The 9,759-nt window shown below is 47.4% G+C and overlaps 1 protein-coding gene across 4 annotated transcripts; it reads left to right on the top strand.

Annotated features, from left to right (window-relative positions):
- Positions 1-127: 127 nt before the first annotated feature.
- On the top strand, positions 128-7,026 carry dcun1d5 (DCN1, defective in cullin neddylation 1, domain containing 5 (S. cerevisiae)). Of its 4 annotated transcripts, none has more exons than XM_056611915.1 (8): positions 128-194; positions 1,653-1,761; positions 3,183-3,351; positions 4,145-4,236; positions 4,345-4,453; positions 4,812-4,916; positions 6,096-6,198; positions 6,596-7,026. In XM_056611915.1, the coding sequence occupies exons 2-8, from the start codon at positions 1,667-1,669 to the stop codon at positions 6,652-6,654; spliced, it is 732 nt and encodes a 243-aa protein (XP_056467890.1). In that variant the 5' UTR covers positions 128-194; positions 1,653-1,666; the 3' UTR covers positions 6,655-7,026. The 4 variants fall into 4 exon arrangements, with proteins under 4 accessions (XP_056467890.1, XP_056467889.1, XP_056467891.1 ...); XM_056611914.1 differs by lacking the exon at positions 128-194 and adding an exon at positions 201-299; XM_056611916.1 differs by lacking the exon at positions 128-194 and adding an exon at positions 310-529.
- Positions 7,027-9,759: the final 2,733 nt, after the last annotated feature.

A 9,759-nucleotide genomic window follows, 5' to 3' on the forward strand; every position in this document is an offset into this window, starting at 1 on the left:
CGCAAATAGCTCATAGTTGTATAGTATTGTAATTATAACTGTAACTATCTTATCGGTGTACTACATCAGAAAGCATATCATTTTAGTCAATGCAAACATACTGATAAGAACACCCCTTTAAATCGACGGCAACATAGAGTGCCCCAGTCGCTCCGGAAGCAGCAAGAGCCCGGTGTGTGGACGCGCAGCAAACAGTGAGTGAACAGCGGCATTTCTAATAAAAAAAAAGTAAAATGTATAGTCATTTCTTTATATGAGTAGGTCGTGGCTTTACCGGATTTACCGTTGGATCGTTCTAAGTGAGTCTTATCCCTGTTAACGGCACATCGGCATGTGAAGTGGACGTTTAAGCTGACATTAGGGCGGTAGCTTTGCCCGCTGCTATGTCAACACTAGCGGCGTTACGGTCGGAGGGTCCACCTTGGCGCTGCGCTATCCAGCAAACAAAAGAACATTCACCTCTGCTGCACTGAAATGATTATTTAGACAAGATCGATACACCACATGGAAAACGTAATAAAATAATCGGGTGGGTCATACACTTGGACTGGTATCAGAGCTGCCTTCAACCATAGATTTAACCAAAACGAGAAGCTAGCGTTATTAAACCCATTAGCAACCAGGTTTAAGCTCCCCGGTTGTAGTAGGATGGTAGACATTGTATTTGTGATTTAACCTTTGCTCTATGGATGATTCTGTCTTATGTCACGTTGTGAAGTTGAGGTCCTGGTCTTGATGTCCTGTGGCCTGTCCTGGTGGTGGGGTGAGGGGGGATACTTGGATAAGCGACTGACCCGGGGTGGGGGGAGTGCTGGTAAACTAATGACGCAGTTGTACACAGTGGCGCTTTAGACTGACATTTGGATGTACTGATGAACATGGTTATGCTGACGCATTATTCACATTAGGATTGTAAAGCTCTTACTTCATTTTCTTGCTTATTTACGTGTGTGGGGGGAGGGTTAATACCGTATGGCTTGCTACGCTTTCCCTTTTTTTAGCTAAACATGACCTATTAACATGTATTCGCTTGTATATATTTTTCCTGTGTTGCGTTTAAGGTGTCCATGTTCTGCCGAATCGTGTTTCATTAAGCATGTTTCACAAATGGTGGGCCGACTCGTAAGTAATCCCTTTGAAAACCCATGGACCAAGAATACACCTTATTATGGTTACCATGAAGATCACTTCATGAACCATGAAGTGATCTGAACACTGACAATAAGTGTAAGGTCACCTGGAATCTGTTGGTGGCTGGCACCATAGTAAAAAGTGGATGGTGGTTGCAGTTTCAGATTATCAGAGTTTTGAAGGCTGTCTTCAAAACTCTGGCTGTGTTTGGTATTGACTTGTGCTTGACTTCAAGTTCAAAGCGCGTTCAAAGCGCTTTTATCTTGATAAATATTGAATTAAGTTTATTCTCGGAACACGCCTTGGTGTGAACTGCTGTCACTATTCGGGTGGTTCATTAGTGAGCATGTTATCATTGTCCTCCATTCGGTTTCATTCCCGAATCACTCAGATGTGAATGGGATGCGGGAAACTAGATAAATACAGGTACGCTCATTAAGGTTTTTTCCGATTGTCGTCTAGATGTGTATCTGCTGAGGTGTATTCATTTCACCGGCTCTTCATTGTTGTGTTTCTGCCAGCACCGACTCGGCTCATGAAGCCCAAGGACAACATGGCGATGCCGGTGAAGAAGAAGAGGAAGTTCCCTGGCGCGGAGGACCAACGGATCAGAAAGTGTAAAATCACAAGGTGAACATTTCATACATCCTCGTTCCGCACCTTCGGTGCATCAGCCAATGACGAGATAAGACTCTGACCTGCTTTATTCCTCTGCAGTGCAAGGGAACATTTTGTTTGTGTGGATTCAGAATTCTGACCTCTTCATTGGCATTTGGATTGGAAATGGTTGAGGTGCATTCATTATACTTCTGACAGTAGCTATAGACGGGACAAACAATTTCCAAATTTCCCAATAGGGCTCCAAATGATCAAAACAACAAAAGGAAGAGTGCAAACTACAGATAAAGAAATGGCCAAATAATGATTTAGGGGCAGCAGTGGTGAAGTATAGTTTAAAAGCATCCTCAGTGATGGTAGAAGTCAGTGGGTTCAGAAGGGAGCTTGTTGAATACTGTTACTGTAGGAGCATTCTTCTTGCTCTGCTTGTGTCTCTCTCAGTCTGCGGCACTTGGCTGGCTGCGCCGGGACAGCGTGTTGCTTGGGATAGAGTGACTTGCAAATGGTAGAAAGCAACAGGAGCCCTTCAGAGTGTGTGGGTGTGGGGGTGGGGGTGTGCTTGAACCTGGAGCCCTTCGCTTATTTTTACAAGACAATGCAGCACACAAATGTATTAGATTTTTTTCCATAATATTATATAATGGAAAATCACACCAGCATTGGCATATGTTGTCCATCCCAAAATACTCCCTAGAGTGTATTTATTTCAATAGTAGCCATCACAGTCCAGTATTCAGCTCTACTATAGTGTAGTATACGATACTAAATAAGTTATCAAGGTTAAATCTGGTCAATGCTTTTACCTCCTGTGTTTGCATACCATGTGAAACTAAAAGTATAGTTCCATCGACCGGTTTCCGTCGTCTTGAGAGTAAGTATGTTGGGTTGTGTGTGTGCTTGATTGACAGCTCGTTCTACTCTACAGCCTTCAGTTTTTACTATAAGCTCCGCCCAGGCTTCTCATCCAATCATAGCCCTCGCAGTGATCTACACTATAGACTACAGGACAACTTCAGAGCCAGCCGCCCTTTCTGCTTTTTGTGTGACCTTGGACCGTCAATGTATAAAAATTGTCTACAGTTTGCGCTTGTGATGCACAGATGTATAAGAAATAGCACATTACATTTTCCACTGATAATATGTGATACAACATTTTCACTTCTTGAGGACGTGGTCAATTTAGTGCATTCTCCTGAAACCTTCGATTTATACCCATTTCCATCTTTACTGCGCTAGCGCTCTACAATTATATTGTATTGACAAGGTAGTCAGTTATTTGGAAACTTACAGGAATATTTTTTTGGAAAGCAAACTCGATTGAAAGCATGATGCTTATGTAGTTTCTATTTAGACGGTAAAGGCTGACCTTTATTGGTGGTCTTTAAAGTGGATGATGATGATGATGATGATGATGATCTCCCGTGTCCCTCCAGCTTCACGACAAGAACCCCGCTCCATGGGGAGCATGTGCTGGGTCCAGAGAAGACCTTCTCCACTAAGAAGTGCATGGCCTGGTTCCAGGTGTATGCCGGTCCAGACCACGTCCTGGGCCCAGATGGAATGGAGAAGTTCTGTGAAGACATCGGGGTGGAACCGGAGAATGTGAGTCTCGCGTGAGCAGCTGATTTCGCCCCCCCTGTCCTCGTCTCAGCCAAATGGGATGAGTCAAAGGCCTGTGTCCTCTGACTCATCCAAAGGGGGAAGAGTCAAAGGCCTGTTTCCTCATAGAAACGGGCCCCCCTTATTAATGAGCAGGCAGCAGCTTCGCTCTATGGTGCCTTAAGGCAGGCTGTGTGAACATTGGGTATCGAACCCAGTACCTTTTTGGGCTTTCAGCCGAGCACGGTAGCTGCTACGCTGTCTGGTTCTTCTGGAGTCCTACGCGGGTCGCTGGCAATATGGTTTTGGATGATGCTGTGTAGCTTAATTTGTTTGACTACACACTGGTCGAAGGAACAGTGGGTCTATGCTTGAACGCAACATTGATGATGCAAAAAAAAAAGAAGCCACCGCCAACAATGTGGACCAATATTGTTTCGTTAATTTATTTTGCTCTGTACTTTCCCTTGATTGATGATGCAAAAAGAAAGAGCCACAGCCAACAATGTGGACCAATATTGTTTCGTTAATTTATTTTGCTCTGTACTTTCCCTTGATTGATGATGCAAAAAGAAAGAGCCACAGCCAACAATGTGGACCAATATTGTTTCTTTATTTTATATTTCTCTGTACTTTCCCTTGATTGATGATGCAAAAAAGGAAGCCACAGCCAACAATGTGGACCAATATTGTTTCTTTATTTTATTTTTCTCTGTACTTTCCCTTGATTGATGATGCAAAAAAGGAAGCCACAGCCAACAATGTGGACCATTTCTTCTCACCTCCCCTTCACTAGGTTGTCATGTTGGTCCTAGCCTGGCGATTACGGGCTGTTAATATGGGTTTTTTTACTAAAGAAGAGTGGCTCGAAGGAATGTCCTTATTAAAGTAAGTACTCCTCTCCCATCCTCCCGCGTCTTTTGACCACCGGGGCTCCAAGCCCATACCTGCAGACGGGTCCCTAAACCTCTGCCATGATACCCCCCCGCTCCCCAGGTGTGACAGCACAGAGCGGTTACAGAGCAAGATGGAGGACCTCCGCTCTGGCCTGAACGATGCAGCGCTCTTTAAAAACATCTACAGATATGCCTTTGACTTCGCCAGGGTGAGTAGGTCTGGTGGACCCGAGTTAGGTCTCTGGGATGGGATTTAAAAGACAACGCCACCATACTGTACGGGGTGTTTTTAAATACTTTTAAAATAGTGAGTAGGAATATGATTGGAATGAAACCACATTTCGTAACTAGGTAAAAGAAATGACCGATATTCTTGAATAATTGTCATTCATTGGTTTCTACCATTGTTTTAATTCAAATCGGTCACTCAGACGACATCATGTTACAGTACAGTATTTGGAATAATGCTGATGCAAAAATTGTTCCTGCCGGCCCTTCACTGCTGCTGCATCTTGATGGCTCGTCTCCATTCTCCCTCCCTCTGTCTCCCCCCCCCCCCCCCCCCAGGATAAAGACCAGAGAAGTCTGGACATGGACACAGCCATGTCCATGCTGGACCTGCTGCTAGGGAGAACGTGGCCTCTCTTCCCCCTTTTTCACAAGTTCCTGGAGGTACCACGCCTATTTTTTTCCACAATGTCTTGTTTTTTTAAAAAATGTATGATGACTATATGCTCTGTAAGGTGACCTTGGGTGTTTTGAAAGGCGCCTCTAAATTAAATGTATTATTATTATTATTATTATTCCGATGTACTCACCATGTACGCACTTGACCCCGTTCTACCATTGCTCATGTGACCACTGAGCCAATGGGCGCTTCCAAAGGCCCACGGTCTTCCCTCACGTGAAGGACCTATTTATACGTCAGGAATCTGGCTGTCAGCTGATGCGGCTTCCTAGTGGTGACGTTGCAACATCAGGTGGTTCTGAAATGGGCATGAACATGTTTCTGACGTCTAGCGCTACGTTAACTCCCAACTCTCACAACAAAAAAAGGGTCTTGAAAAGCCGGATCCCAGCCAGCAGGATCCTAATCGCAAATCCTCGACAGGTTATCACACGCTGGCTCTATCGTGTTTGTCGTGTAGTGGAGAGTGTAGTAGGTTATGAGTGCCGCAGACGAGTTGAGCCTGGGGTTGTAGGGAGTGCAGCAGAGGGGGATTACTGAGCACGCTGCTTTTGAGTATCGCTGTCAACGCAGTATGATTGTTTACAGCGTCACCTTTGACCTTTCACACCCAGCTCTGGGGCAGGATCGAAGTTTAATCGAATCGAGTAATTAGTCTATTAAATGTCAGATGTCCTGAATCCAAAGTGATGTCTTAAATGCTTGTATCTGAGAGGCAGGCAAGCAAACTAAATGATTCCTTTTTTTAATTAGCCATAAAGCAAATATTTTAATTGAACTGTCTAACACTAAGCAGTCCATTTTTTTTTTGTGTGTCTGATAAAAAGTAGTAAATATATACAAAAATTTGATTAGTTTTTTCTGTCGATGAAAAAAGGGCCGAACCCTTATCTGCTCATTCATGTGTGTCTAATGTACACATGAATAATAACCCCTACCTGCTCATTCATGTCTATCTATGTACACATTAGTTCTCTTTGGATACAAGTTGTGGCTGAATATCTTGCAATAGAAAAAAATATTAATAATTATTTATGGTTATCAATAAAGGTAAATAGTAACCCGCCCTCCTTTTAAAAAAAAAATATATATATATCTGCAAAACCAACTGTGACCTGACCTCTAACCCCCCCCACCCTCGCCCTGGCCTCTCCGCCCCGCAGCAGTCCAAGTACAAAGGGATGAACAAGGACCAGTGGTACAACGTCCTGGAGTTCAGCCGCACCATCAGCACAGACCTCAGCAACTACGATGAAGACGGAGCGTGTGAGTGGCCTTTCTGTCGGCCCCCCCGGGGGCCCGGCTCCCAGGGGCCCCCAGTCTGATTCTGTTAGACTGAACCCACATGAGCTCTATTGAAACCCTACAGCTATGCTCTAGGATAATTTCGAGTGCTTTTTTTTTTTTTTATTCTAACGCTACAAATTAAAAGTCAAAATGAGGCAGGTGGTCCATAAGCCACAATGAAGGAGCCCTCGGTCTCTTGTTTAGAAGTGGAAGGGCGCGTGGCTCTTCCCAAGGATTCCCTGTGTGGAGATGTTGTCTCGCTCGAGCCATGAGAAGCTGTGAAGGTGTGTCCCTCTGCTTGTATTTAGTAACTTGTATTGAGATGTAATCTGTCTCTGTTCCTTCTGTCCGTCTCTCTGTCTGCGTCTGTCTGTAGGGCCCGTGCTGCTAGACGAGTTTGTGGAATGGCAGAAGACTCGGCCGATAGCCTCATAGCGGTGGAACTCAACCAAACCAACCCTGAGGAAGAGTGGGGGGGGTGGGGGGACACTCACCGGTTCGCTCGCTCACTCACCACAAAACGGAAACAGAAAAACCAACAAGAAAAGTTGAGGGTTCTCAGCTGTACTCTGGACTACAGACTCATCCGATGAACTACATAAACACTCATGCTTATGGGTTACAAGCACATGCATGTACACACACACACACACACCATACATGCAAACACTCACGCACTCCACAGATCACTCAATGGCCCTGTTCACTCTCCAAGCAGCCGTTTGAGCCGTTAATCTCATGAGAGACTTTATACAGTGTTAATTTAAAAAAGATCGGAAAAATAATAATGGGGCGGGGGTTGGTACGTAGAGGGTTGGGGTTGGGGTGGGGGGGGGGGGGGGGGGGGGGGGGTTCATATTTCAATTGTAACCACGGTTTATAATGAGTATTGTAAAATCGGTTGTGGAATTGATCCGTTCTGTATAATTCTAGGTTTATTCCCTTTTTTGAGTCTTAATTTGTTTATAGTTTTCAGAAGAAGAATAAAAAAAAGCTGAATTGTGTTAAATTGTACCATCATTATTGTATTATCTTATTTTATTAATTGCTCATTGTGTTGTATGATGGGGCCTTTGATGTTTTGACGGCGGGGTAGATTGTGATGTGTATGAGTAGTCCTCTGTAGGGGAGCGGGGACTACTCAGTAGGTCTGAACCCCATGTCCCAAAGGTTCTCCCCAACATCCAGGAGAACACCCAAGATGCTTCCAGTATTAAATGCCCAAATATGAATGAAATATCAATCTGTGACGGAGTGGGTTTAGTGTGACTAATGGATGTGGATCAATCTTGCTGGTTAGGCTATGTGGCCGTTCTGTCTGGTCTGTTTCAAGAAAGCTCCAGCATAAACGTCTTAATTCTTGCCATGCTCGTTTTTAATAAGCAAATTGGCATCAAGGTGCTCAATCGTATTTTCCTGTGAAGGCACATTCTCTCCATAATGCATAAACATTGGTCAACTTGAACAAGATGTGCTGTACTAGACCGGTGTGGACGGCCATCAGTAAGCGGGGCTGACGATGCCTGACCTCGGCCTGTCACTGAAGTCAAAAGCAGCTCTGGTTTTATAAATCCATGTTGAAGAAAGGAGCCGGGGAGAAGGGGGGGCTGGGACATCGCTCCTCTAACCCCAGCCCCCCAGTGGGGAGGGTCAGGGGGCCGGCCGTAGCGGCGGCCATGATGGAGCTGAGACGCGTCAGTGACAGCGAGCGCTGTTTGAGCCTCGGGGCGGGGTCTAACTCGATGGTGGCGGGGCTAGGCAGGTGGCTGTACCTCTGGCCCTCGTCGTCGTACTGGTACAGACGAATCACGCGGCTCCTCCGGCCCCGGGCGACGCCCGACTTCGCTGTGCCCTCGGCTCCTCGGTCGTTTTCGTTCACTTGTTCCCTCCCATCCTTTCCGTTTTCCCGCTTTTCCTCGTCCTGTGCGTCTGAGGACGAGTCGCTGTTGTCGTCTTCTGAGGAGTCGTCGCCATGCTCCTCGCCCCCTCCCTCCTTCTGGCGCTCCTCTCCAGCGCTGGCGGTCTCCATCTGCCCCTCCACCACCACCTCCTCCCCCTCTGCCATGCCGTTGCTCTTCCTCCCTGTCCCTCCTCTTCCTCCTGCTTCGCTGCTGCCCTCGGTTATGGTTACCGTTGGAAACCGTTCTCCACTTGCCCTGCTCTCCTCCCAAGTTACCCCTGCCTCCCCCTCCCTGATGCCTCTCCTCTCCACTATCACCTCCTCCATCTCCTTCTCCCCTGGCTCTCCCTCTGTGTTCTCCTCCTCTGCCCTCCTATCGCTCCTCTCCTCTCTCAGCTGCCCCACCTCATCTGTCTCCCCCACTCTGCTCCTCTCCTTCAGCCGCTCCTCCACCGCCTTCTCAGCTTTCTCCCCCTCTCTGTTCCCCTTCTCCCTGCTCTCTCTCCTCTCCTCCATCTCTTTCTCCTCCTTCCTGCTCTCTCTCCTCTCCTCCATCTCTTTCTCCTCCTTCCTGCTGTCTCTCCTCTCCTCCATCTCTTTCTCCTTCTCCCTGTTGTCTCTCCTCTCCTCCATCTCTTTCTCCTCCTTCCTGCTGTCTCTCCTCTCCTCCACCTCCTCCTCCCCCTCCCCGGCTCTCATCCTCTGCACCTCCTCCTGGGCTGGACCCCGCCCCTCCAGGGGTGCGGCGGCCCGCGGCTGCTCCCCGCCCTTGTGCCGGCAGCTCCTCTGGGGCTTGGGGGGCCACGGTGGGCTGGAGGAGCGCGTGGAGTCCAGGGTGGTCTCGCCCCGGGCTGAGTCGCTGTCATCGTAGAAAACACCGCTGTTGTCTGGGCCCTCCAGGGTTGTCATGGTCACCTGGCAGCCACGCCCGGTGGGTGGTCCTCGCCGTAGTGATTGGATCTTACCGGAGACGACCCGCAGACACCTGAAGGGAAAGCGTTTGGTTGTTCTGCTCTGTCGGGTTTAGGGTTGTGGCCAAAGAGTCTGCAGTGGCAACAGTAACAATGGTCTCTGCTTTGGATATGTGAACATGTGAACGTGCACTATGTACTGTGTAGGAGATCTCCCTGAGTGTTTATTTTATTAAGATACTAATTAAGTTGCCTTGGATAAAAGCGTCTGCTAAATGTAAAATATAAATGTTTGTTATTCTGTGGTTGTGTAGCTTGATTTAACCTTACCCACAAATAACGCGGCATTACCTCTCACACATCCTATCACCATTGTTCTCATTGTTTTCTACTTGAGCTGTGTAACGTGTACGTTTGAGAAGAGATGTTCTGACCCACCTGAGGACTTGGGGCTGGCTCAGGACTCCGGCGCTGAAGCCCACAACGAAGGTCAGCAGCACTGACGCCACCACCGCCCCAGCAAACGCACTGTTAGTAACACCGGCCTGCCCCGAGCCAGCCGGGTCCTTCCTGGATCTCGACCGGACCGGATCCGTCCTGGATCTCGACTGGACCGGATCCTGTCTGAAGCCTGGCTTGGTCGAGCTTCCTGGTGCCATTTGTCGGTCAGGACTGTTGTGTAAACCAATGTTGACCTGGTAAGGCCAGAGTGTAGTTCCGCTCTTGGCC

The sequence above is a fragment of the Gadus chalcogrammus genome, chromosome 16 (assembly GCF_026213295.1).
Source record: "Gadus chalcogrammus isolate NIFS_2021 chromosome 16, NIFS_Gcha_1.0, whole genome shotgun sequence".
In the NCBI taxonomy this organism is placed as follows: Eukaryota; Metazoa; Chordata; class Actinopteri; order Gadiformes; family Gadidae; genus Gadus; species Gadus chalcogrammus.